The sequence below is a fragment of the Rhea pennata genome, chromosome 26 (genome assembly GCF_028389875.1).
Source record: "Rhea pennata isolate bPtePen1 chromosome 26, bPtePen1.pri, whole genome shotgun sequence".
Classification (NCBI taxonomy): domain Eukaryota; kingdom Metazoa; phylum Chordata; class Aves; order Rheiformes; family Rheidae; genus Rhea; species Rhea pennata.
In genome coordinates this window covers 445,206-473,144 of record NC_084688.1, presented here as the reverse complement: position 1 = coordinate 473,144, position 27,939 = coordinate 445,206, and the positions used below count along the sequence as shown (strand labels likewise).

Below are 27,939 nucleotides of genomic sequence, written 5' to 3'. Positions count from 1 at the left end.
GGGCGCTCCAGCATGGGCGGCCGCCGCCTCCTCGGGCTCCTGCTCGCCGCCTGCGCCGGCCTCTTGCGCCCCGGCCCCGGCTGCCTCGCACGTAAGTCCGGCCGCGGCCCGGCCTGGCCCGGCCCGGGAGCTCCACTCCGCACTGCGGGCCGCCACTCGGCATCCCGCTGCTCCCGAGCATCCCTCGGCGCTTCCGAGCATCCCGGCGCTCCGGAGCATCCCTCGGTGCTCCCGAGCATCCTGGTGCTCCCTAGCATCCCGCCTAGCATCCCGATGCTCCAGAGCATTCCGGTGCTCCCGAGCATCCCCGGCACCCGGAGCATCCCCCGGCGCTCCCGAGCCGCGCCCTCCCCAAGGTCACCCGCCCGCGCCGGGCCGGACTCAGGCGTCCGGGCGCCCCCGCGCCGCGCCTGGGGCGGCCCCTCCGCAGCCCCCGCCCGCGGGACCGGCCCCGCCCGGTGCCCCGCAGCCCGCCGCGCTCGGAGGGCTCAGGGGGCCCCTGCCCTGCCGCGCCGCATCCCCGCGGCACCGGCTCCGCCGGGCCGGGGAGGGGGCTCCAGCCCTGACGGCCCCGTGGCAGGGCCGATGCCCCCCACACGCCATGGCCTCAGTTGTAGCTGGGGGGGCCACGGGGAGGGGGACGGTCCAGAGCTGCTGGTGGCGGCCCCCAGACCGATGGCAGCAACCCAGCAGGGCCCTTGCTGCACCCTGGGCAGGTCCCCGCCCCGGAGCCGGGCTGGGCGGAGGCCCTGCCCTGGGGCTGCAGCGATGGGGTGGGGGTAGGGGGAGAGTCGCTGGGCAGCAGCTGCCCTTGGCCCTGCAGTGAGGGCCATGATTGCAGCAGAGGCTCTCTGGCTCCGGCTGCTGCCTGCGCCCACCCTGTGAGGGGCTCCAGGACCCCGTCCCTGCTGCAGGCCCCTCTGCGGATGCTGCAAGGATTAGCACAACCCCCTCCCAGTCCCTGGGCTCTCTCGGTGGGATCCTGGCCCGGCAGCTCCCCCCGACTTTGCCCCGAGCTGCCGTGGCCGTAGGGAGGAGCGGGCAGGGGCTGTCAGAGGCAGGGAGGGGGCTTTCCCGTGGCCGGCGGCAGTGCGGCGCTGGTGCGGGCGCTGGAGCCTGCAGAGGTGTGTCAGCTCTCGCTGCAGTGGGAGGGAGGAGGCGAGAGCGGAGCCGCGCGAGGAGCGGGATCGCGCTGCACCGCTGAGCCGAGCCGGGAGCTGCCGGCAGCGAGGAGGCCCCGTCCTCAGCTGACCCGCCTGGAGCAGACCCTTCCTGCAGCGGGGCTCACCCAGGCTGGGCCCTGTGCAGCGCAGAACTGCTGGCTCACGGCTGCCGGGCGCAGCCGGCGCTGCGGCAGGCCAGTGGCGCTCAGGCTTGGCCGCCTCTCGCCCGGCAGCGCGGGTTTGCTGCCAGCTGCCTCTGGGGCCGTGAGCTCAGGGCTCTGGCACGTGCCCCCCACCGCGGGTGCCTCGGGGAGCCGGGAGGCCGGGACGGGCAGAGGGGGCCGCTGCGCCCCAGTGTGGCACGCTGCCCTTGGCACCCCTTTCCCCGCAGGGCCCTGCTACGATGAGCTCGTGGCCCCCCTGTACTCCTCCTCCATCGGGGCCTCCTCCAGATACAACATCTTCTACTCGTCCAGCTTCGCCCGGCTGCACAGTGAGTGCTGCTGCCGGGGCCGCGGCCGCCTCCGTGGGCCCAGCGCGGGGGCAGCCGCGGGGAGGGGGCACCGCGCTAGAGCTTCTCCTGCTCAGGGCTCGTGGGCACAGGGCCGGGCCGCTGGGGCTGAGCGCCGCCGCTCCCGCAGGCACCAGCGGCTGGTCCCCCGACCCGCGGGACAAGCAGCCCTGGCTCCAGATCGACCTGATGCAGAAGCACAGGATCAATGCGGTGGCCACGCAGGGCACCTTCAACACGTACGACTGGCTGACGCGCTACATCGTGCTCTATGGCGACCACCCCACCAGCTGGAAGCCCTTCTTCCAGCAGGGCAGCAACTGGGTACGGGGCTGCCGCAGGGCGGCGGGGGGCCCCCCAGCTCCCCCAGCCCACGGGACGCTGCTGACCACTGCCTCCTCCCACAGACCTTCTTCGGGAACGTGAACGAGAGTGGGGTGGTGCGGCACGACCTGCACTACCCCATCTTGGCACGCTACATCCGCATCATCCCGGTGGCCTGGAACCCACGCGGGAAGATCGGGCTGCGCCTGGGCCTCTACGGCTGCCCCTACCGTGAGTGCCCACCGGCCGGAGCAGGGCTGCTCCCAAGGGGACGTGCCAGTGTGCCTGGAAAACCCTTTGCAGGTGGTACCCAAGCGCTCTGCCTGTCCCTCAGGGTCCCACGTGCTCTACTTCGACGGCGATGACGCAATCTCCTACCGGTTCCGGGCAAAGAGGATCAGCACCATGGAGGATGACATCTCCTTCAACTTCAAGACGGTGGAGCAGGACGGGGTGCTGATGCATGGCGAGGGCTCGCAGGGCGACTATATCACGCTGGAGCTCAAGCAGGCCCAGCTCCTCCTGCACATCAGCCTAGGTGAGTCGAGGCTGGGGACCGGGGGGTCTGCACCTGGCCGGGCGCAGGCTGACAGAGCCCCCTCCCCAGGCAGCAGCCCGCTGCACGCCAGCGAGGGCCACACCACGGTGGCGGTGGGCAGCCTGCTGGACGACCAGCACTGGCACTCGGTGCACGTCGAGCGCTACGGCCGCCACGTCAACCTCACACTGGACGGGGAGGTCAAGCGCTTCCGCTGCCACGGCACCTTTGACCAGCTCGACCTTGAAACCGAGGTGGGTGCAGCCGGGCTGGGGAGCCTGCCGGGTGTGGGGGACCTGGGGCCACCCCCCAGCTTGGGGCTGAGCCCCCTCCCTCTGCACCCCAGCTCTTCTTCGGTGGGGTGATCGACCAGGACAAACAGCACCTCACCTACCGGCAAAACTTCCGGGGCTGCGTGGAGAACATCTTCTTCAACGGGGTCAACATCGCCGAGCTGGCCCGGCACCGCCGGTCCAACATCCGCTTTGAGGTTCAGCCCCACTGGGAGCCTGGGCACCCCCTTCCCGGGGTGCAGAGTCCTGGCCCTGCTGACGGGTGACCCCCACCCTCAGGGGGTCCCGTCCTTGCCATGGGGTGACCCCTTCCCCGGGATTCCCATCCCTGCCATGGGGTCACCTTGTCCCCGGGGCCCCCGTCCCTGCGGCGGGGTGACGCGAGGCCACCGCCACGCTCAGCCGCGCAGCCCCGCATCGACCGCGCAAGGTCGTGCCTGGCCCGGGGCGCCGGGGCTGAGCGGGGGGAGCCGGGGACGGGGGGGCCCCGGCCACTCACCGCCTCCGCGGTCCCCTCCAGGGCAGCGTGGGTCACTACTGCCAGGACCAGCCCATCACTCCCATCACCTTCGCTGGCATCAACAACTACGTGCAGGTGCCAGGGATCCCGCGGAGGAACCGCCTGGCCGTCAGCTTCCGCTTCCGCTCCTGGGACACGGCCGGGCTGCTGCTCTACACCAGCTTCGCCGACCGCCTGGGCTCGCTGGAGATGGTGCTGAGCCAGGGCCAGGTCAACGTCTCCATCGCCCAGCCCGGCAAGAAGAAGCTGGAGTTTGCCGCAGGTGGGCTGGGGCGGCCGGGGCGCCAGCAGGGTGCCCGTGCCGCGGCGGCGCGCTCACCCCCTTCCTCCGCTCCGCTCCCCTTCCCGCGCAGGGCATCGCCTCAACGACGGCTTCTGGCACTCGGTGCAGCTGGTGGCGCGGGACGGCTCGGCCGTGGTGACCATCGACGACGACGACGGCGCCGAGTTCCGGGTGGCGCACCCCTTCCAGCTGCGCACCGGCAGCCAGTACTTCTTCGGAGGTGGGCGGCGGGCGGCGGGCGCGCGGCGCGGGGCTGGGCGCCGCTGACCCCGCCGTGCCTTGCAGGCTGCCCCAAGCCGGCCTCGCTGACGGGCTGCCGCTCGAACCAGACCGCCTTCCACGGCTGCCTGCAGATGCTGAGCGTGGACCTGCAGCCTGTAGACCTGGAGCTGCTGGCGCAGCGCCGGCTGGGACAGTACGCCGACGTGCTCTTCGACGTCTGCGGCATCACCGACAGGTAGCGGCCCCGGCGGCGGGCGCAGGGTGCGGGGGGCCGTGGGCGCCGGGGACTCGAGCCCTCTGCGCCCCCAGGTGCACCCCCAACCTGTGCGAGCACGACGGCCGCTGCGTCCAGTCCTGGGACGACTTCACGTGTGTCTGTGACCTGACGGGCTACAAGGGCGAGACCTGCCACAAATGTGAGAGCGGGGCCTCGCGGGGCGGCGGGGCGGCTCCAGCGCCCGCCCCCGCTGATCCCGGCCCACGCGCTCCCCTTTTCCAGCCCTGTACAAGGAGTCGTGCGACGCATACCGGGTCAGCGGGAAGACCTCGGGCAACTACACCATCGACCCGGATGGCAGCGGGCCGCTCAAGCCCTTCACGGTGTACTGCGACATCCGAGGTGGGCGCAGCGGGTGGCGCGGGGCGGCCCGCGAGCAGGACCAGGCGCCGGCCGTGGGGCCGGTGCGGGGCCTCCCTGCGGGGGCCGTGGGTCCTAACAGCCTCACGCCTTTCCCGATGCCCCTGCAGAGGACCGGGCCTGGACCATCATCCGGCACAACCGCCACTATGCCACACGGGTGACGGGCTCCAGCGTGGACCAGCCCTACCTGGGGGAGGTGGAGTACTGGAACGCCTCCTGGGCCGAGGTCTCGGCCCTGGCCAACGCCTCCGAGTACTGCGAGCAGCGCATCGAGCTCCACTGCTACAGCTCCCGCCTGCTCAACACGCCCTGTGAGTGCTGGGAGCGGGTGCTTGGCCCCATGGGGCGATGCTGTGGGGCAGTGCTGCAGAGCAATGCCATGGCATGATGCTGCAGGTTGATGCAGTGGGGCAACGCAGCAGGGTGACGTTGTGGCACGGTGCTGCAGAGCGATGCAGTGGGGCAATGCCATGGGGCAATGCCACAGCATGAGGCAGTAGCGCGATGCTGCAGGGCAATGCAGTGGGGCAATGCCATGGGGTGATGCCACAGCACGAGGCAGCAGGGCGATGCTGCAGGGCAATGGAGCGGGGCATCGTCATGGGGCGATGCTGCAGCATGAGGCCACGGGTGATGCTGCAGGGTAATGCAACGCCATGGGGGTCACCACCCCTCACCTTCCCCCATGCCCACAGCTGGGCTGCCCTTCAGCTTCTGGATGGGCCGAAACAACGAGCGTCACTACTACTGGGGTGGTTCCCGGCCGGGCATCCAGCGCTGCGCCTGCGGGCTGGACAAGAACTGCGCTGACCCCAAGTACTTCTGCAACTGCGACGCCGACCACGCGCTGTGGTGAGCGGGGCGGGTGCCACGGGCAGGGGTCTTTGCACGGGCTGGGGCGCAGGCTGGCGAAGGGCTCGAGCCCCTGCTTGGCCCCTCTCACCCACTGCAGGAGGACGGACAGGGGCTTGCTGACCTTCGTGGACCACCTGCCCGTCACCCAGGTGGTGGTCGGGGACACCAACCGCTCCAGCTCGGAGGCCCAGTTCCTGCTGGGGCCGCTGCGCTGCTATGGGGACCGTGAGTGCCGGGGCCAGCGGGACGCGTGGTGCCGCGGGGCCCCCGCCGGCTCACGCTGCTCCCACTTCCACGCAGGGAACACCTGGAACACCGTCTCCTTCAACCGGGGCACAGCCCTGCTCTTCCCCACCCTCCAGGCCAACCACAGCCTCGACATCTCCTTCTACTTCAAAACCACGGCCCAGTCCGGCGTCTTCCTGGAGAACCCCGGCTCCCGCTACTACATCCGCGTGGAGCTCAACAGTAGGGGCTGCGCGGGGCGGCGCGGGCATGGGGCGGCGGGGGCCAGGCGCACCGCTCACCCCGCGTCCCCCGCAGCCACCCGCGACGTGGTTTTCGCCTACGACACCGGCAACGGGCACGAGAACCTGACGGTGCGGTCGCCGGTGCCCTGGAACGACGACGAGTGGCACCAGGTGAAGGCCGAGCTCAACGTGAAGCTGGCGCGGCTGCGGGTGGACAAGCTGCCCTGGGCGGCGCGGCCGGCCCCGCCGCAGAGCTTCGTCCACCTCGACTTCGACCGGCCCCTCTACGTGGGTGAGTGCGGCGGCGGAGGCGGCGGTGCCGGCGCCGCGGCGGCTCCGGCGCGCTGACGGCGTCCCGCGCAGGCGCGGCGGAGCACAAGATGCGCCCCTTCCTGGGCTGCCTGCGGGCGCTGCGCATGAACGGCGTCACGCTCGACCTGGAGGGCAAGGCCAACGAGACCGAGGGCGTCCGCGTGAACTGCACCGGGCACTGCCAGGAGCCGCCGGTGCCCTGCCAGAACAGCGGGCTCTGCGTCGAGCGCTACAGCCACTACACCTGCAACTGCAGCGTCTCCGCCTTCGACGGGCCCTTCTGCAACCGGGGTGAGCGGCGCCGCGCGGCGGCTCGCGGGCCGGGCCCGGGGCGCCGGCGCCCGCTCACCGCTGCGGTGCCCCGCAGACATCGGTGGCTATTTCGAGGAGGGCACCTGGGTGCGGTACAACATCCTCTCCGTGTCGCTGTACGCGGCCCGCGAGTTCGCCAGCATCGTGGGCAGCCCCTGGCAGCCCCTGCCCGGCTACAACCTCACCAGCGAGGAGGTCAGCTTCAGCTTCAGCACCACCGCGGCGCCCGCCGTCCTGCTCTACGTCAGCTCCTTCGTCAAGGACTACATGGCCGTGCTCATCAAGGATGACGGTGAGGGGCCACGGGGGCCCCGCTCGGCAGCCACCCCGGGCGCGGGGAGGCTGGAGCGCCCGGCCGGCAGCGGGCCGGCCCCGGGGCGGCCGCCCGCTCAGGCGCCGCTCTGCCCGCAGGGAGCCTGCAGCTGCGCTACCAGCTGGGCACCAGCCCCTACGTCTTCGCCCTCACCACCAAGCCGGTGACGGACGGCAGGCCGCACCACGTCAACATCACCCGCTTCTACCGCACGCTCTACACGCAGGTACGGGGCCGGCGGGGCCGGAGGCGCCCGAGGCCGGCAGGACTGCGGCCGGGCGCTGATGCTGCGCGCTTCCCTCCCAGGTGGACTACCTGCCCGTCGTGGAGCAGCAGTTCTCCCCCTTCGTGGACAGCAAGCTGGACTCACCCAAGAACCTGTACCTGGGGCGCGTGATGGGTGAGCCGGTCCCCCCCTCGGCGTCGCAGCTTGCGGCCGCGCCGGGGGTCCCCCGAGCGGTCCTCGCCCCGTGGGAGCCAGCCTGGGGCCGGCGCTGTGCCGCGGCCGCGTGTAAGCCACCTCCTCCCGCACCCCGGCAGAGACCGGCGTGATCGACCCCGAGATCCAGCGCTACAACACGCCCGGCTTCTCCGGCTGCCTCTCGGGGGTGAAGTTTAACAGCATCGTCCCCCTCAAAGCCATCTTCCGCCCCAGCGGCATGGTGCCACCCTACAGTATCCGTGGGGAGCTGGTGGAGTCGAGCTGTGCCTCCATGCTCCCCCTCACCACCATCCTCATCCCCCCCGAGATGGACCCCTGGTACATGGGCACAGGTAGGCGCTCTGGGGCCGCGCTCCCAGTGTCCCCCGCACTGCACCAGGGTGCCGGGCCCCTCTCAGCCCTGTTCCCGGTCTCCTGCAGAGTTCCCCCACGTGCACGATGACGGCTGGATCGGGATCATCATCGGCTGTAAGTGACACCTGGCAGTCCCTGCAGCTGGGCGCTGCTGCCACCGGCCACCGGGGCTCGCTGCCCGTCGGCCCCGTGCCGCCGGTGGCCCCTCACCCTGCGCGTCTCTTCCACAGTCGTGATCTTCCTGCTGCTGCTGCTCGGGGGCCTGCTGGCGCTGCTGTACTTCTACCACCACCGCTACAAGGGCTCCTATCACACCAACGAGCCCAAGGCCATCCAGGACTACGGCAGCGCCACCAAGTCGGCGTCCGCGCACAAGGACCAGAACCTGCCCCAGATCCTGGAGGAGGCGAAAGGGGACTAGTGGGGCTCAGCCCCCCACAGGCCTGGGAGCGGGGCACCCCCCGCCCACCGCCCGGGGAGCAGCCAGCGTCGCGGGACCAAAGGGCCGAGCGCACCTCAACTGCCAGCACCCGCCTCCGGACTGCAGCGCCCGCTCCCTCCGGCCGCCAGCTCCCGCGGAGCTGCACCGCGGCTCGCTCCGGCGGCGCAGCGCGGCGTGGCTGGCCTCTCCGTCCAGGGCAGGCTGCTGCCTGCAACCAGCCGCAAACCCTCGCCTGCCTCTCGCAGAGAGCGTGGGGAGGGCTCTGGGCTAGGGCCGCCCTTGGCGGAGGCGGCCGCCCCGCGCCCTGCGGCGCGCTCCCATCACAGGGCTGCTCGTGCCTCCCACTCCTTTTTCTATCGGAAACGCGCTGCGATGCAGCCCAGCCGCCACTCGCCCAGTTAGCGACGCTCGCGCATAGATTAGCCGCTTCTTTACTCGCTTAGCAAGAGCCATGAACGAACCCGTGCAATATAGAGCATTAGAGCACAGCGCCAGGCTGTGCGGGGAGACTCCCGTGCAATACCCCTGCCAGCGCACGCCCTGGCAGCTGCTGCCGCGCATGATGCCACCTGCACTTTGCTGAGAGATGCTGCTTTCATACAATCAGGTACAGATTCTTTCTACCATTTTTGTTGCTGAATATTCTACTACACTCTAATTTTTTTATTCTATCGGTTTGTATAAAAAACAAAACGGAACTTAACGTCAGATGTCACATATAAAGCGAGTGTTGTGGTAAGTGGTCTGTAGTTTGCTACTTCTCTGTAAGAAGTGCTAGTCCTGCTGATTACCTCCAGCCCAGTGAAAGCTCCTGTTCACATGCTATATTGTGGTACGACAATGTTACAGAAATGCATTTATCTACCCAAAGGCCTAGCTCCACTGGGCACTTTATTTTTAAAAATAATCTGTTTTGTTGAATGAAATGTGAAGATACTCAAATAAAGGCAGAACGACCATGTTTGACACACTTCCCCTGTCCTTGGGTGTTCTGGGGCAGCAGCTCCTCTCCTGCGGCCCCGGGGCCAGTCTGCGTTTGGGAAAGGGACCGGCGCTGCCACAACCTGGTCGCAATTCCCAGCTGCCTCATCGCAGAGGAGGCAGCAGGAGCTGGCGAGGCAGGGCCGGATCACCACTCCTGGGGCTCAGCCCTCTGCCGCACGGAGGCACGGCACCGCAAGCGCATCCTGCTCTTCCCGTGGCTGCTCCTTCGCGGTCTCCCCTGCCGCAGCCACCACGAAGCACTCTGGCGGCTCCTTCGGCCCCCCACAGCCCGCTCTGCGCTCCCAGAGCTGGGCACAGGCTTGGGCAACCGGAGCTCAGGCACCCCGGCCTCGCGAGGCGCGACCCGTGGTAGCTGGCAGCTAGCACCCTGCTAGGTCCAGTCCATGGGCTCCTGGCTGGCAAATGCAACGGCAGAACAGCCCTGGGGGTGGAAACGCCTCCCTGTGCCCAGCCCGGGCTGCTGCCCAGCGCGCGAGGCCCCGCTGGATGCCTGGGAGCCCAGGCCAGGCCCTGCGGGCCCAAGCGTGGCGGGAGGGCAGCAGTCACGGCCGAGCGCAACGCGCCTGCCTGCTGCTCTCTGGGCAACACGGATGGAGGCCAGCAGCCCACAGGAAGAAGTTTGCTACCACTTTATTATGACAAAGGTTACAAGCAATGTTATTTTTAAAGTGCATTATAATTCACCGTCAACAAACCACAGACACAAGCCTCGCATAGTGCAGATACGGCCATGGTGGCAGAGGACACTGAACAGACAGCAGGGCTGGGGCAAGTCAGATGGACTGAGGCAGCAGAAAGCAGGGGGGTGGGGGGTGGGAGGAGCAGGGCTCAGGCAGGTGCTGGGCACAAGTGTTGCTCCAGACAGACCTAAATCCCTACGAGCTCCAAGCAGGACATGACGGATACAGCAGGAAGGGTGCATCTCGCTTGCCAGCAGCAGGTTGCCGAGAAATGCAGCAACGCTAAGCAGGCCTGTGCCAGGGATCGGGTTTGCTCCCAGGCGCAGACCCTGGAGCCCAGACCTTCCCTGCATTTGCAGCCTTGCTGCGCTTCTGGGACACGGAGGCCTCACCACACGCAGCACACACAGCCCTGCTCCGCTCCCAGGTGCGCGCTCGGCCCGTACAGTGCCCGGGCAAGCACTGTCCGCCCCAGAGCTGCCGAGCCCGCAGCCAGCAGGGAAGTGGGCTCTGGGCCCATGTGGGAGAAAGCCAAGGGATCTCATTCTCTGGGGTGCCTCAGCTCCACGTCAGGACTCAGATCTCCCCCAGAGCCACTTCAGTGCAGTCAGTCACGGGAGTCTGGCGCTAGACCTCAGACTCCCGTGCCACCAGACTCTCGCACTACCCTGGATGGCTGCAGTGAGGCCTGGCCAGGTGGGACAGCCTCTGTCCCCTGAACCCTAAGCACCAGGCTGCAGGTCCCTTCGCCAGCTCGCAGTATGCTCGCTTGCATAGGAGAGGACACTTGGGGCCCAGCTCCCTGCGTCACCCTCCATCCAAACTCCCCCAGTCCCAGGCCTGGAGAAACTCCCCTGCAAAGACACCACTGAAAGACAAAAGCAGAGTCTGGGACGCGGCCCCTCCAACCTGAGAGCACCCTGGGAGGCGCAGGAGGCCCAGCTGCGTGGCTGAGAAGGGTTAGTTTAAAGTGCTTGCTTTTTTTTTTTTTTTTTTTTTTTAAATGAGATGCTAAGGCCAAACCTCACCTCGACAGACAATGTTTCCTCTTCATCCCCAGGAGTTAGGGATGGGAGCAGAGTGCTAGAAACCTCTGGACAGTTTTCAGTATGCTTTGTCTCTGATCAGCTCAGTGGTTTCCCTACTAAAAGTGACTTTTTGCATAGTGCTGCTCTCCCCATCCCAATGGATGATGCCACACAGACTGTGTGCAGGTAGTCTCTGTCCTCCAGCCAGCTGGGATGGGGGGGAAAAAGAGCCTTATTGACAGCAACTGTGGGGCCCAGGGACTGCTGCAGCCACATGTGCAGGTGTGGGGCCAAGTCTACCGTTCCCAACTATGTCTCTGTCCTAACCAACAGGACTAAAAAGTAGCAAGAGGAAGCACAGAGCCCAGTGCTTACCCCAGGGTAGAGGGCTGCAGAGGGCTGCACCAACCAACAGCTCCTCCCTAACCCCCATTCCTGGGTGCACCAGACAGCCAGATTCCGGCCCTCTTCGTCTCGGTGCGGGTGGAACCTCACTCACTCTTGTTTTTCCAGCAGCCAGTGGAAAATGGAGAGACTCTGAGAACTCATCGCTGATCCTCCTCTGGCACCACAGCTTTCCTTCAAGCCCCAGTTGCCTTGGTCCATGGGCTCCCTTCAGCCCTGGAGACCACCAACAGTGTCAGGCTCTGGAGCCTGCCTCATCCCAGGGCTGGGCAAAACTGCTAACCTTTGGCAGCAGCCACCTCACGCTCCTTCCCCTTCCGCTCTCCAGGCGTCAGGATGGAATGTAGCACTTGTGACACACACAGCAACAGGAACACTGGCAGCAGTCATGTAAGCGTGAAGCAAACATGGCTTTGCTTACAAGGTGCAGCAGCAAAGGGTGCTGGGGACTGCCCAGCATGGGGCCTAAATGATATCCGTTTCTCTCTCTATGCCAACATACTTCAGGGCATCTGCCTGGCTGTACCTATAAGACAGGAAAATCACAGCTGCTGTCATGACCTCCCTGTGCTCCCTGCAAACATATGTGCATAAAACAGTTTCAACCCTTGCACCCCAGTCACCAGTCTGCTGTTCCCCACGTCACCTGTAGTCAAAGAAGAGCTCCTCTCCTGCCTGGATGGCCCTCTTGGCAAAGATTCCTATCCGATGGTCTCCATTCACCATCACAACTGCAACCAGAGACACAGGATCAGAGACATACACTCTCCAGCTTAGGCTGGGTAGTCACACGGCACTTTTACCCTGGCCTGACTACCTGCCAGCCTCTGGGGCCAAGGTACCAGAGCTCCTGCCTAGCATGAACAGGACACCTCTCTGGGGCAGCAGCTAGCCGCCTCTCTGCAGCAGCGATCTCTCATTGCGAAGTCAGGGCCATGGCAGAACTGAACAGGGCCCTCACCAGCACAGATGTGATTTGCTGCAGAGAGAAGGAAAAATTCGTCCACGTCTTTGAAGTTCTGCTGCTCCTCTGGACCCAGGACCCTGCTGAATCCTTTGCATTCCCAGAGCTAAGCAGGACTCCAGAGATTGTTCCCCCTAACTGGATCTGACTGGGCAGGGATATCTCACCTTTGGCATAGCAATTGGGGTTCACAGAGTGGTTGGCAAAGCGGATTTTATTTCCTTTGCGTGTGGCATCAACGACAAAATCTATTGAAAAAAAAAGAAAAGAGAGAGAGAGAAAGAGAGAGAGAGCTCTGTAGTATACTGTAAAGACAAGGCTGTTACACATGTGACAGATGGGCAAACACCACATGCCCACCCATCAGCCCCCAAAGTAGTGGGCACAGGCATGAAGTCTGAGTCTCTTCCACCCCCTCCCTCAACTGCCACCTGAGTTACCATTGTTGAGGTTGAAGAGGAAACTTGACATGTACTTGTCATAGACCTTTCCTCGCCGGTCAGCCTCATCCTGTGAAATAAGCTGGAGAAGGAGAATGCTCTGAGAGAGATTCAATGACTGAGGGTGCAGCAAGGATCGCTGCATGGAATGAAGCTCCGATAGCTCCTGGAAATACCCTCCTGCCCTTCCACACCAATGGGTGGTAGCTCAGCAGGGCCCAGGAAGGCTCAGAGGGAGCACAGTACAGCAACTGGGAGCAACATGTATGGGACACACTCCTCTATGACAGAAGGCCTGCAGATATTGAGAGGGGTCTCAAAATGGAGTAGGATGCAAAATTCAATCACTAAGCCTTGTCACTGTGAGCCCTTTGACCAGATCATGGCTGACCTGCGTAAGGCACGCTATTCCCACTGGATTAGTGGCTGAACAAAGCACTTCTGCTAAGCAAGTTCTCCTAAGCATGCAGCTCAGCAGTCCCAGCAAGTGCATTCCTAAAGGGCAGGCGCACTGACCTCACCACAGTATTCGGAGATAAACTCATTCTTCTGCACAGATTCTTTGATGAACGTCCCCCAGCCAGCAACATCAGATGGTGCCAGCAACAGATGCTAGAGCCAACATAAAATGAAAATGGTTACAGTCTGCAGGCCTATCACCTCCAAGCACACAAGAAGCAGAGATCGCACCCCAGACATCAGACAGACAGTCCCCATCCCTGTGAAGCTGTACGTTTTGGGGCTACAGCAGTGCCCAGGAGCAACTGCTGTGTTGCACGCCATGCTCACAGTCCCAACACCACAATGTCAAATAACTTAAGAGAAACAAAACGAGAGAAACTATCTATCCAACGTCCCCTGGTGTAAAGTTGATACACGGTTCCCTACAGATTTTGGCTCAGCAGCACCATTAAGCTGGAGCTGCACATTACCATCTAGCAATTTGCACCTTTCTCCAAATTTCAGTCTCTTTCATGTGCAGTCCCCTTCCTTGACCACGATTCAAGACCTGACCTTTCTCTGTCAATTTTTATACTACTCTTTTTCATGCAATTCTTCTCTCTTGTTTTGCACATTCTTAATCCAAACACCAGATTAAATGCTACAGAAGCCTGAGCAGAGCAGCTTCCCTGACCAGACTTCCTCCCACTTAGGTAGCTGTGGGTGGCCCACCTACTCTTTCCCACTTAGAGATTAATTCATCAACTCTGCTCTGAAGCAGCCCTGTGCCATATATTACTGCAGTGCTGCTCACAATACCTTTTTGAGGCCTCGCTGGATGCTGCAGTTCTTGCAGGAGACCACCTTGCAGTCCCAGTGCTCTGAAGCCCCACAGGTCAGGCAAAGGTCAGGGTCACACTCCCGCACTGCCAGGTAGCATGGGCACTGCTTGGTGTTACACTGGGTTTTACAGCGGCAGCCTGGAAAGCGGTTCTGACCTGCAGCAAAATAATTCACGGGTTTGTATCATGAGTTTTTTTCAGCAAACAGATAGGACATATGATGTCCCTGCCCAAAAGGAAGCTTCTAATGAACCAGGTCACACACTGGCAGGCTATTGGGACTGCGTGCGCACACATGACCAATGGCCACACTGTCTGCCCACCAGCTTGGCAACACTAGGAAGGTGTCTTTGTGCTCATAATGCACTTTACACCCACACTGCTCTGCGCAGCAGTCAGGGGTGACCCCAGTCTGCCTTCCCACCTCCCTGAGCCATCAGGACAGGGCTCACTAAAAAAAAATGCAATGGGACAGACAAGGTGAAGCAGCCAGAGCACCCAACTGGTGAAAGCAATAAATCACAGAAACAGCCTGTGTGCAAAGGAGTTGGGACATGTGCGATTTGAAAAATAAACAACTTTGATAATATAAACATAATAAAAATGATCAGTACAGACAAGTTTGTAACCTGAGCTGTCTCCCTGTCACTCTATGGTCCTTACAGACCCCAAGCCGTGTCATAACCCTTAAGCAATTCACCCTTAGAAGCCCTAGTGATGCGGGCAAGTGCCATTATATCCATCACAGAGCAGGCAATGCAATTCCTCAGAAAGGAGGAATGACAGAGGCAGAATAGTGATCCAACCCCCACCCTAACCCCTGGCTACACACCCTCCCTTCATCAAATCAGCAGCATCACAGATGGCTTGTTGATGCTGGATACAGACATGCAGATGAGCACTCTCCAGTGAAAGTATATATTACCAGCTTCTGTAAATCACGAGGCAACACAGAATAAACACTTTCCCCTTTGACTTTAGCAGATTGTTAATCAAACTGCTGCAGATGGAGTACAGAGCAGTGCTGTGGATGCAGGAATAAAATAGGCCTTTGGCAAGTCCCAGGTCTACACCCTCCCTCTGGTCTTTGTCAGGAGAGCTGGCTGTTTTCATGCATGATAGTCCCAGGCTTTTCCTTACAGTCAGGGTTGCACTGGCAGAACTTCTCACAGAAATTCTGAGTCATAATGCAAGGACAGGAGCTGTCACAGGGATGTTCAGGGTGGTCACAGGGCTGGTAGTTGTACACCTGGGTAGGTGAATTATCTAGAAATAGAGGAGAAATGGCACGACTGGAAGCTGCACTTTGCAGAAACATTTCAAAACAACATGCCTGAGGCTCTGGAGCACAGAATATGCAAGTTCTCCCTTTGCCTGTAGAGGGCAGCAGCAATGCAGTGCATAGCTTGGCTGAGTCCATCAGACACAGGGGTGCGATTGCAAATACATGACACATGTCTACCTCACCCTTGAACAGCCTATTTCACACAGGGATCGTATGCCAAACCTCAGCCTCCCCTCTGATGGGAGCAAGAATCAGACTGCACGTACTGACTCGGAAAGAACACTGGCACTGCGGTGATTCACATGGAACACTTGCAGCAGGCTGTGTCCTGCTGCATCAAAACGAGGCCTGCGAAGGGGAGCTGCTCTCCTCCCTTTGCACTGCTGCAGCTGGAGCTTCCAGGCTGCAGAGAAGGACATGACTCCCGCAGTGGAAGTCAGAGCCCGAGAACTAGATCCCACGGGTAAACAGCCATGCAAACAACTCATAAGCACAGCCACAGCAAACGCTACCTTTTTTCAGCTGAATCTTCCTGCAGTGTGCAGCCCACAGCCTGAAAGGGAAGCAGAGAGAGTGTCTTGAAGGGAAGTCATGAGCTTCCATGAGGAATATCTAGCCAAGACGGACTGTGCCTGACATCGCTAGTCAGTGCAGTGTCAGCAGACAGAAGGGTCCAGCCAGTCTGTCCGACAGCTTCATGCATTAATAACTACCAGCCAGCCATAGAAATAGAGGAATTCAAGAATGATACAGCCACAACAGACATTATTTAAGGCAAGTACTAAAGCCAGGATAATATCCTGAAACACCACTGCAGCTGGATACACTGGGACGAGTACACAAGAAGTAGTTTGCAGGTCAGGGAGCTTAGACTAGGCCACTGTTAGGACAATGAGACTGGCCCTCTCACAACAACATAGCGCTTGAGCCAGACAGCCACCACACTGCTTTCTCCTCCAGAACTAAGCCCATGGACACAAAACCACACAGCTTGCTAACTAGGGCAGCCACACCAGAGACAGGCTGGGGGCCAATTCCCAGCCAGCAGCACAAGCAGCCCTGTGTGACAATGGGAAGTGTGCAGACGGCAGCCAGATGGGGATTACCAGGAACACTTTGGCACAGAAAGCAGGGGATCTGGTTGCACTTTAAGAACAAAACAAGCTTGTCCAACACTTGCCTGTGCTTCCTTTTCTTCTTCTGGGATGGATTCATTAATTCGTTTGTTGGCAGTTTTGTTATAAGTGACTCTTTCACTGCAAACTGAAAGACCTACAAAAAAAAAAGCAAAAAGAAGAATAAAGTTCAGTGCATTCAAGTCATTTTTATCTAAAGCATAAACAGAGAGCGCACAGGCAAACATGCAGAATGGGCCTCCCGCTGACTGGACCAAAAGTGGACAGTTCTGCTCCCAGGTCCACTGAGCCATGGGTTTCATTGCTACTCTTGCTTAGAAAAGAAGACCCTCCACCTTGCCAGAGCCAAGCCTCAGAAAGGGCACCCTACAGAAGCTAACAGCAGTGGACATGTGCAGGGCTATTCTGTGAACAGCAACAGTTCTACAAAATAAAAGGTGGTTGTTTTCACCATACCCAGCATCTGCATCCAACACTAAAAACTTCACTTAGCTTTGATGCAGCACATACCTCAAGGTGATTTGTGGCAGTGAAGATTGAAAAAAAAAATTGCAAGCAGGGGCAAGGGCCTCCTTCCTGTCCCTGGGCCATGTGCTGCAGTTCCTCTTTTCCAGGGTACACAGCTGCCCTAACAAGAATGCTAGGCTGTACCTGCTTGCACGTCTTTGTTCCCAACAGCCTGGCAATCGAACAGAAGTTGTTGAAGTAGGTCCCATGGAACACACGGAAGAGCGACTCCTCAGCTCCTGTCCACTCGACAGGCTCCTGTGGTGCTTCTACTGCAAACAGCTGGGATGAAGCAGGGCTGAGCTTCTGCTTGGTGGGGGTCTGGCAGCGGGAGTTCGCCTCTGGTGGAAAATGCAGATGTTAGGCCAAACACAAGTAAAAACACATCCTCGCTGTCAAAGCCATCTAGGATAGCAGGCTGAACACAGCCTGCCTCTCTCCCTACTCTACACCTCCTCATAGCTGTACGGGGATAGCCCTACACAGAGCACTCACCACCTCACAGTCCTGCCTTGAGTCAGGCAACTCGGATTATGGCCTCTCTTAGCGACAGTGGTACTGGCCCTCTCACAGCAATGCAGTACTAGAGCCAAACTGCATCACATCACCTTCCCACTCTGGGCAAAGCCCATGGACGCAGAACCACTGAACTTCCTAACCAGGATAGCAGCAGCAGAGAGACAGGCCTGAGAATGAGCAAGCCATTCCCTGCTCTCCTATGTGAGGCTTCAGCCCAGACACGTGTACTCTCTCACCACCTGGGAAGCTCATTCTGCCCTGGCCACCACCACTTACCCCAGTGTGGTGGAGGCCTGTAATCCTGCTGAATGGAGGTGCGGGGAAGTGGTCACTGCCTAGCAGGTCCACAGCCAAGCCACTTGCCTTGACAGCTCCCAGGCCACAGACTGGCACTGCCCAAGCAACCTGCCCTGCTGTGGGTACTTTCCTCACGCACAGCTGAGGGAGGTACTCAGAGCCAAGATCTCTTAATTTTACAGCTTCCCCACAAAGCACTTGCTCTGCTTGACAACATTCTGTGTTCCAGCAAGAAGATCATGACTCCCACAACAGCAAAGGGCAGGGCCTTGTGTCCCTCAGGTTTGTTTAAGTCCAGCTGTAAACATCAACTCTGTTACTATAACTGTAAACTCCACACCTCTGGTGCAGGGACTGAGAAGCAAGACAGAGAGAGAGCCCCAGTTACAACGGTGCCTATTTGTTGTTACTGTTCATAGAGCTAGATGGGAGAGGGATATCTCTAGGAACGGCATCATACCCGAGGAACTAGAGGCCCACTCATTGCCAGTGTCTCTGTCGCTGTCTCCCTCCCTTGTCTCAGCGACTGTGGAAGCTGGGGTGTTTGAGCAGGAAGCACTGACCACATGGTGCCTCCGGCGGCGCCTGCCTGAGCACTTGGACCTGGGATTGTGCAGCGCAGCAAACTCCTTGGCTCCTTCCTGCAACCAGAGCAGAACACAGCACAAGGGTGTGTGGGTGGCACACAGCTGGGAAATATGGAAAAGCTTTCTGTAGGCCTTGGGAAAAGGTCTGCACTGCTGCCACCAAAAGGCGCCAGTCACTTGTGGTCACCTTCAGTAACTGAAAAGGCCCTGCCAGCTGCCTGCAGTGCACATTTCTGCTTTGCTTCCTTCTGCCTCACTGCCCAGTAGGAGCTGGCTCCCTCACCCTGCACATCTCCAGTCCCCTTTCTCTTCCTTTTGCCTTGGCAATCTGGCAGTGAAATCCTTCTGGCTGATTCCTCTGCTTCAACACTGCAGCTCCCCTAAGACACTTTATCAAGTGTCTAGTATCTCTGCCAGATGACCAGTTCTGACACCATGAAGCGCATCAATCTCCCTGCAGCCAGATCTTCATATCTTTACTGCAGTTCTCATCTCTGAGTAACACAGCTAGGTTATACTTCTAAAAGATAATTTTTAAAACAGTTTGAGCCATCCCCATATACATATATTTCCCCATTTTTAACCTGGGCTTCCTTTTTTAAATCCAGCACTGAGTCCAGAGAAATCATTTACTGCAATAATTTCCATCTGTTTGCTATGAGGCTAGTCTTTGTTGGAGATTTGTTAAAGAAGGCTTCAAACAAGGTTCATATTTGGTTTCATGCTCCCCCTGAATCCAGTGGGGATTGGAACTAATTCTAAAAATCACCGAAGCTGTACAAAGGCCCCGTAAAGTTCTGCAGGATAAAACCGGCCAGGCCTACTTCTCTCATGGTTTCAGAAGGAGGAATGCAGAAACATACCAGCCAGAGGAAACAGTCTGCCCCACAAGGATCTGGCTCAATCTTGGTCTCTCTGTTCTTTCGTTTATACACATTAGGAGTAGCATGAAAAGCTGGAAAAAAATAATAGTTATCTTTACTATTAGCATCCTCCAACAAGAAGCTTCCCCCCCACTGCAGCAAGGGACAGGGGCAACAAGAGACAAATGAAGGAAAGAGACCACATTGGAAGGAAAGAGACTGCCTGATGCAGTCACCAGTGCTACAGCAGTAGATCTCCTAAGAGCAGAGGACAGAGTGCCAGGATCTCTTGGCCCACTGTACTTCAATAAACAATGGGAACTTAGCAGCCATGGCAGAACACTTGGGAAGGGTTTGGTTGCCAGGAAAAAGGTTTGCTTTTATATTGAAGCAAAAAGACTATGCAGTCTTAATATTACATCTTTTAACAAATAATTCACTAGAGAGAGTCCTGTGACTTTCCAAGGAATCCTGTAGACCTGGGGAGCTGCAGCCCAAACAGCTAACCAGTATCCACAAGGCTTTGGCAGGGAAAACTGCAGGAATATGACTAAAATGAAGTTGTAACTTCCAATGAGACAGCAAAAAATTGGGGCATGCCCAGGCTTTGAAAGCGTAACATTCATGTCCTTCCCTGAGGAGCTTCTGCATAGTAAGAGTACAGTCTAGTCATGGCAGCATGTCTGTCACAAACTGCCAAGAGGCTCAAGTACAATGTGCTGAAAAATGATGAGACAAAAGGGGATTGACACACAGGCTGATTTACCATCCATCTGTGGAAATTAGTGGAATCATCTTTATAAAAGGTTTCTGGGCACCTGTCAGCTCCTTAAGGTTCCACTGCAAAAGTCCAGAAAGGCATCACCCTCTAAAGACTGCAGCATGGGCACTATGCAAGGTATGGAGAAGGATAAAGCACTGAGAAGAATGAAGAGAAAGGGGACTCCAGGAAAGCATCCAGCTGAGACTGAACTTACGATGCAGAAAACAGTCATATTTGAAGCAGCGCCTGCAGAAAAGCGTGTGGAAGGAGTGTAGGGACTGCTCCCGCTGGACAGATTTTGCACATGGTCCATCTATGTTGGGAGTGCACTGTGGGGGCAGCACATTGGGATCAGAGACTTCCGTAAGTTCTCGGTACCTGTTTTAAAAAAACAAAACAAAACAAAACAAAAACACAGAGAGGCATGTTTTCTTATGCTGGGAAACATTACAGGGTTCTGTACTGCTACAGGCCTGTGTGACCCTGGCCTAAATGCTTTGAGGCTAAACTAAAATTTCTAATAGTCAAAAATCTTTATGCTCAAGGCATCTCCGAGCTCCCAGTACATCACTTTCCACAGCTACTGAGCTCAACTTCTTAGTCAGAGCACAGTGTTTTTTTCTGAAATATAAATTGTAACTGTTGCTAACAACGGTAACAGACAATTTAAATAGAGCTCTTCTACCTCTCTTTCATATCATCTGGGAAGCCATATTCAGGAAACATAGAAGAAATAGCAGTGAAGATCATGTCATTTGGAAACCGCTTCTTTGAACACTTTTTGTTACCTAAGAAAAGGAAAAAATAAGAGAGAATTTCTCAGTTAAGCTGGACTTGAATATGCCTTTCCTTCTTCCAGAGAGAGTGATTCCAGTAGGTGTTCTGGATTATATTTTAAGATGCAGAAATACAATCACATATACAATGAACAAGCCTTATTTTGTGCTGCAATTAGGTTAAGGCATTTCCAGATGCAGTACACTCTACCATTTCCTGAGCAAAGTAGCATAATGTATTTACAGAATTGCCAAAGATGTTTTTTTACAGAATATTACCATTTATTTGTGCCAAAGCAGGATGAGACTAAATAGGAAGCCTCCATCAAATGTCAGGAGAGATCTAGGGAGAGAAAAGACTCTACCCAGACTGGACTTTATTTCTGGATAATTATTCTTCATTAATTTAGCAAAATGGTGGAAAGAGGAGGTAGTAACTGCAGAATACAAATTTACAGACAACACTTTTGGGTTTCTACATTTACAGAAGAAGGTCCTGGTATTTCTTATCTTGTCCACTGGGGACAATGAGAACAACTTTCTCTTTTCAACTACTTTACCAAAACTTGTCAACCTGCTTACTACCTTTAATGACACGTTAATAACCAAAATAGTGATGGCAGGAGAGCACTGACCAGCTCCTCAGGGAGGCATGGAAACGTTACCAGCACAGTCCTGGTTTCTATGGCCAAACCCACCTTCCACTGCAATTCGTTTTCTTTTCCTTGTGACTGGCAGCTCCTCTTTCCCATCCTCCTGTTTAACCTCAGAATCATTGTGTCCTTCCTCTTCCTCGTCTGAGTACTGATTCAGGGCGTTCACTAACTCCAGGAATACAGCATCGCTGATCAGCACTGACCCTGAAATCATTTCTGAAACACAGTGGTGTCAGCACTATCATCTTGCATTCTTCTTCTGGTGCCACATCACAAGCCAGCCAGAGGACAATGTTAGTAACTAGGACTCTCCTAGCAATTCTGCACAGATAGGTGGGAGGAAGAGCTGATCTTAACGCTATAGAGCCATGACAGTGGTGAATCATTTTTAATAATTTCTGATGATCAACACACAGAGCAACATAGCGAGCCTGCTAGGCAACGATTATTTTATTCATAGATGCTCATTAACAAAGCCATCTGAGGAAAGGCCAAGCAGAGTGTTTTCTAAGGCCTTCCTCCCTCTCGGCAGAGCCTTATACTGGGCTAGGCAGCTTTGCAGGAAAACACATTGGCTTTTCATCTCTGAAAAGCCCGAATGAACTCTTGGCTCAGATCACAAGTGAAATAAGGTTACTGAGCACCTCCTACCCTCTAACACATTTTTCTACATTCCAGAACAAGTCTGTGAACCCTCACAAACAAGAGCATCTGCTCCAGAGCATCCCAGGCCTAGAACAAAGCAGGATATCAAAAGGTAGGACTGTGTCTGTGAAAACTAAAACAGCAGGCAAACTCCTGCTTTCTACTCTAAGATCTCCCAGGGAAAAGCTGGTTACTGCTGCCACCTTTTGATTTCTTAACTACTTTGATATCTCTTTTGCAAGAGACTGGACATTTCTATGCTTTCTTGGTCCCAGGTTACCTTCTTCTCCATGAACTTTCCCATCATAGTTATTAATAAGTTCTTCAATGAAGGTTTCATCTTCTTCCTTCACCTCATCTCCCATGTAAGGGATATTGCACAGAACAGTTTCATCCTCCACCTGAAAAGAGATTAAATACAATTCAGTAAACTAGCACTTGCTGATTCCATATTAGGCTGTGTCTCTAAGCTGCTCCTGTCCATTCACATAAGCAGACACCTACTCCCCAGGTGAAGCTTCAGACGTCTCCTCATGGACATTTCATTGTTGCCCAATGCCAACAGCATGATTCTCATCCTCAAAAGTGTACACCACTTAAAAAAAAAGATCAGGCAAGTCACCAAGGCTTACAGAAACTCAGAAGCAGATAAATAGCCAATAATAACGAACAGTAAAAAATGTCAAAGACATTGTGATTTGAGGCAGAATAGAATTGAAACAGTGAAGGGCAAAATAGTAGCTCTATCCTGCCTAGAAACAAGTTAAAGCTGAGGAGTGTTCTCACATTACCCCCACAGAGCAAGTATATTTGACTTTCTTTGCCACATCACCACAGACTGACTTTTGCTTCACAGTTGCTCTTGTCACACTACCCTGTCAGTTTACTATATGTGGCTTCAGAGCACTCCTGCAGGTTGCAGAACAAAACACATACACCCCCAGCAAAGGAGCAGGTTAGCCACAGACTGCCTGTTTGTTTAGCAAATGATCTTAATTAGGCCACCAGGAAGGTCAGAGTGGGGCTGCTACACCAAAAGCTGTATTAAACAATTCACCGCACTACTGTGATTGAGGAACTAACCCTCAGTAGCATCCCTACAAAAAGGGCAGCAAGGTAATCCTGTCACAAAGGAAAGGACCTGCCCAAGAAACAAAACTCTTCATTTAAAGAGGAAGAAAATTCTAATGAAAAAATGAAAGATTAACTCTTTGAATCCTGTGAAATACTAATGGCCCTATCAAGATGTCAAGTATAAAGGAGAAACTAGGTAGATAAATTAGCTTGCATAGAAGGCTCTCCTATGGATTTCAGCATAAAACAACTAAAACAACGCTTTGCATCATCTCTCAAGCAGACATGGTTTCAAACAAGTAGGCTGGAGAAGGTATAACTGCTCCACAGCTGTGTAATGATTACACATCAATCTCACAAAGACCTTGCACCAAAGCACTTTCTTACATACCATGAAATTCTGCTGAAGAGGGGACCAGGAGTACATAATGGGCACCAATGCCACTGTGTTCAGAGTTCTCATGTAAAGTGTCTGACTTGGAAAGCCAGGAAAAATGCTCTCAACAGTGCACTGGAATATAAGCAAACGAAAGGACAGTGAGGAAACACCACCTTGGATGTACTCTCAGCCAGGAGGAAATCATACTACAGGACAACTACAGCTAAGCCCTGCATTTCCTCATGCCGATTCCTTGACACTAAAGCCTTTTTTGTTTTTGTATTATGGAAGAATGCTAGGCACAGTCTGATACTGACATATGGCAGCACAAAACAAAAAGATTAAGTATCTTCAGAGTCCCCTGCAAAACTGTGGTTCTAACCTGCATTTATTGCTGCTGTCCCAATTTTGTTCTCTTCTCCATACCTGTTTTAGAAAAGGATGTCCACTGACCGGCTTCATTAACTGCACTGGTTGAACTCGAAGCTTCTTCCAGTCTTCATTCAGAATTTGAGTTTTTTCATGAACCTTTGCAAAATTGGCCACAAACAGAGCCTGCAGTGATAGAAAGACACACTCAAAATTTTAAAAATAATGTTGAGATTTAACACACTAAAATCTCTCCTGAGATTTTGTTTCAAATACCAAACTACGTACTCAGCACAGCATGTCAGATTGATGGTACTTATTAGAAGGAATTCTATTTAAATTCATGACTGTATAAAACAGCCTTGTAAATCCACTGAACAGCCAATAGCTTTTGATAACTCTTGACCACAGCCAACCTTTTCTAAAATCTTGCCTACCAACAAGACAGGCATAGAATTCATCTGAAACCCACCAGTCCCTTTACACTGAAAGATTTAAAGCAAAAAGATACTTCTAAGAACAAGTGGAAATTAAGTCTTAGCACAGTTATGCAAGTACTTGGCTAGTAAACTTCTGTTGTTATACATCTGACACTGACTACACTGCCCTACTCTAATAAAGGAGCATGAGGAAAAGTAGTTCTCTCTTCAAATTTACAACTAAGATAGAACTTTGCAATTAGCAGGAAGAATCGCTCCTCTGATAACCGCTCTAATACTATAAACTAATGTGAAATATTTAGGAGATATCCTTTCAGGTAGAATCGCCCTCATAATGTCTTTACCTTAGCTCCCATATTTGCCTGAAACCTCTTGAGCTGCCGAAGACGCATATATTCAGACTTGACTTTTCTTTTCCAGTATATAATACACTTAGATGTCGGAGGAGTGGCGATTTCCATTTTTCTATAAAAATGCAAAAAGAATAAATATAAAATAATGGAGATCTTAATCTTATAGACAAGTGCTATTAAAAGAAATCCATGTGGATTTTAAATGCATCATAGACTTTAATCAGGAAAAAATAATTACATAAATCTGCACTAGTCCTATTTAAGGAATAATTACAATATACTATAATACACTGAAAAGCCTGCAGAGCTTTTGGACATAAGAAGATGCACTGAACTAAGCATGCTTACAGCTTTCAGCTGCTTATGCCCAATCTAAATTGCTATGAATCCCCTGTGGATGAAGTGTTCTGGGTGTTCCCCTTTTTCCATTTGCCCAGGGCACTAACAAAACAAAATAACGACATCATTAGTCTGGCTACATCAAGCCATCACTTTCTCACATTGACAGGAAGCCAGGAAGGATTTTTTTTGTTTATATTTTTTAGCCCTTCCTCTCAGAAATGTACTGCACAATAGAACTCTGCAAAGAAATGCAAGTTTCCCTAAGAGTCATATTAACCTCTGAAATGTGTTAACACTCCTATTTCATTGCTTAAGCCTTTTGCATACACTGTAATCGTTCATGCAGATCTGTACGGTTCTGTCTGAACATCTGATTCCTAAGCAGGCTGAGCAGACTCCATCCTGACGCAGCCACACAGCCACCGGACCGTTCAGACTCAGAGACGCTCAAGGAGATTTCTCCAACCTCTGCTTTTGCGGTGATTCATCCTTAAAAATTTAACTCCCTGACTTCCTATGGGCTGTTCTCAAAGCTGCGTTTCCACAGTATACACATTATTCCACAGTATAAACATTTTTACAGGGCTTTCTGCCATTCAAATGTAAATAATAATAATAATAATAATAAATCTATACAGAATTCATGCCAGCATACATCTCCTGGGGTTGACAGGGTTAAAAAACCCCTATGGAGCGAGCCAGGATACACAAGAAGGTTTTCGAGGGGGAGTTTAATATGACGGCTCAGCAGCAGCCACCCGACGGCGCTCGGGACTGTTCCCAGCCAGGAATTACGCAGGGCAGCAGGGAGCAAAATCCCCGCTCCTGCTCCAGGGGACTCGAGGCGCAGAGCGGCGCCAGCGTGGGAAAGGGCTGCTGACGCGCGTGGGTGACGCCAGGCGCCGCAGGGCCGCACGCCGCCCCACGGGCTCCCATCTGCCCCACAGCCTACCTGCCCCGCGGGCCCCCATCTGCCCCACAGCCTCCCATCTGCCCCACAGCCTACCTGCCCCGCGGGCCCCCATCTGCCCCACAGCCTCCCATCTGCCCCACAGCCTACCCGCCCCACGGGCCCCCATCTGCCCCACAGCCTCCCATCTGCCCCACAGCCTACCTGCCCCACGGGCCCCCATCTGCCCCACAGCCTCCCATCTGCCCCACAGCCTACCTGCCCCACGGGCCCCCATCTGCCCCACAGCCTCCCATCTGCCCCACAGCCTACCCGCCCCACCGGCCCCCATCTGCCCCACAGCCTACCCGCCCCACGGGCCCCCATCTGCCCCACAGCCTCCCATCTGCCCCACAGCCTACCCGCCCCACCGGCCCCCATCTGCCCCACAGCCCATCTACCCCGTGGGGCTCTCATCTGCCCCACAGGCCCTATCTACCCCACACGGACCCCATCTGCCCCACGGGACTCAATCAGCTCCACAGGCCCTCTCTGCCCCACAAGGCCCCCATCCGCCCCACAAGGCCCCCATCCACCCCACAGGGTAGATCTCACACTGATCTCATCTGCCCCACGGGGGCCCCGTCTGCACCACTCGGGACTCCATCCAGCCCACGGAGCACGCATCTGCCCCGTGGAGGGCCCCACCTGCCCCACAGGGGCCCAGATCTGCCCCATGAGGGGCCCCATCTGCACTGCTGAGGGCCCTGCCCGCCCCACGGGGCCCCCACCCGCCCCACGGGCCCGATCTGCCCCACGGGGGGTCCCAGGGCCGCAGGGACCCGCGAGACGGAGGGCGGCCGCCGCCCCCCAGACACCCCGGGGGGGGCTCCCTCCGCCCCCCGGGCCACCCCCTCCGGGCGCCCCGCCGCGGCAGGGGCTCCCTCCGCCCCCGGGCCGGCCCCGCGGCGGGGCCCCGCGCGCCCTCGGCCCGGGCCCCCCGCGCCGGCGGCCCCCCAGGCCCCGCCCCCGCCCCGCACTCACTCCTCAGCCATCGCGCCGGGCGGGGCGGGAACGAGGGCGCCGCCGCGCCTGCGCCTGCGCCCGCGCCGGGCCCCGCCCCCGCGCCGGGCCCCGCCCCCGCGCCGGGCCCCGCCCCCGCGCCGGGCCCCGCCCCCGCGCCGGGCCCCGCCCCCGCGCCGGGCCCCGCCCCCGCGCCGGGCCCCGCCCCCGCGCCGGGCCCCGCCCCCGCGCCGGGCCCCGCCCCCGCGCCGGGCCCCGCGAGTGCCGAGCGGGGGGGGGGCGGAGCCTCTGCGCGGGGCGGAGGGGGGGGCGGGCTGAACCACTGGGGCGAGCGGGGGGGCGGAGCCCGGCCGCGGGCTGAACCACTGGGGCGGCGGCGGGGCTGGGCCGCGGCCGGGGTCGCCCCGAGGCGGGAGGCACGCGGGAGGGTGGCGGCGGCGGCGGGCAGGGGGCCCCGCGCGGAGGGTCCCGCACACGGGGCCGGAGGGGGTGCCCCACGGGGGCGATCCTGCATAGGGGTCCCCGGGGGGTGTCCCACGGGGGGGGTCCCACACACTGGTCCCCGGGGGGGTGCCCCATGGGGGCGATCCTGCATAGAGGTCCCCGGGGGGTGCGCCACGGGGGGGTCCCGCACACGGATCCCCGCGGGGGGGGTGCCCAGCAGGCGGGGGGGCTCCGGGTGCCGCCCACGCTCCTGGCCGGCAGCAGGCCCGGAGGTGGCGGCCGGTTGCCCGCAGGATCCCGGCGCGATTCCCGCTGCTGCGTCCCGCGGCGCCTGCTCCGCTTCCCGGCGCGGAGCGCTCGCGCAGCCCCACGGCCGCGGGCCGCGCGTCGCAGCTCCCTCCCCGCCCCGGGACGGTTTCCGCTGTTGTCCCCAGGGTCCCCGCCGTGGCGGGAGCCCCTCGCTGCGCCGGGCGGCCCGGGCTTCCTCCGGCGGCGCCGGGCAGGAAGCGGCCGTCTGCGGGGGAGCCCGGCCGGGGCGCCGCGCGGTGCCCTGCGCGCCGCGGCGCCGGCGCTCTGCTCCCGCCCGGGCGCGCCGGTGCCCGCGCGCCTGCCCCGCGCTGGCGGCTCGCCCGCCGCCCGGCCTCTTCCTTCCCCCCCCGGCCGTGCCCAGGGAGCCGGGTTTCCTCCGGCCGCGCCAGTGGACAGCGCGTCCCGTCCGCTCCCACGCCGCGCCGGCGTGCCGGGGCCGGGGCTTCGCCCCCTTCTCCCCCAGGCTTTCCTTGGCCTGGAGGGG

The 27,939-nt window shown here is 57.8% G+C and overlaps 2 protein-coding genes across 7 annotated transcripts; one reads left to right on the top strand and one right to left on the bottom strand.

The window, feature by feature from the left end:
- The first annotated feature begins 12 nt into the window (after positions 1–12).
- Positions 13–8,955, top strand: CNTNAP1 (contactin associated protein 1). The gene is made up of 24 exons (XM_062595528.1): positions 13–91; positions 1,555–1,656; positions 1,805–1,998; positions 2,082–2,229; positions 2,333–2,536; positions 2,606–2,790; positions 2,883–3,026; positions 3,350–3,611; positions 3,703–3,852; positions 3,918–4,089; positions 4,164–4,270; positions 4,354–4,473; positions 4,602–4,805; positions 5,190–5,346; positions 5,447–5,574; positions 5,650–5,817; positions 5,893–6,111; positions 6,183–6,422; positions 6,499–6,735; positions 6,855–6,982; positions 7,063–7,156; positions 7,297–7,530; positions 7,619–7,666; positions 7,783–8,955. Exons 1-24 carry the CDS (start codon positions 13–15, stop codon positions 7,971–7,973), a joined length of 3,915 nt encoding a protein of 1,304 aa, XP_062451512.1. The 3' UTR covers positions 7,974–8,955.
- Positions 8,956–9,613: 658 nt separating this feature from the next.
- On the bottom strand, positions 9,614–26,791 carry EZH1 (enhancer of zeste 1 polycomb repressive complex 2 subunit). 6 transcript variants are annotated; one of them, XM_062595422.1, is made up of 20 exons: positions 26,724–26,791; positions 24,440–24,560; positions 23,713–23,841; positions 23,299–23,418; positions 22,114–22,234; positions 21,231–21,404; positions 20,442–20,544; positions 19,971–20,134; positions 18,994–19,085; positions 18,004–18,184; positions 16,872–17,068; positions 16,265–16,356; positions 15,597–15,637; positions 14,940–15,065; positions 13,777–13,955; positions 13,033–13,128; positions 12,517–12,598; positions 12,244–12,324; positions 11,759–11,843; positions 9,614–11,638 (listed from the first exon to the last, which is right to left on the bottom strand). In XM_062595422.1, exons 1-20 carry the CDS (start codon positions 26,732–26,734, stop codon positions 11,578–11,580), a joined length of 2,256 nt encoding a protein of 751 aa, XP_062451406.1. In that variant the 5' UTR covers positions 26,735–26,791; the 3' UTR covers positions 9,614–11,577. The 6 variants fall into 6 exon arrangements, with proteins under 6 accessions (XP_062451406.1, XP_062451407.1, XP_062451408.1 ...); XM_062595423.1 differs by lacking the exon at positions 26,724–26,791 and adding an exon at positions 25,118–25,709; XM_062595424.1 differs by lacking the exon at positions 26,724–26,791 and adding an exon at positions 24,797–24,801.
- Between the last annotated feature and the right edge of the window lie 1,148 nt (positions 26,792–27,939).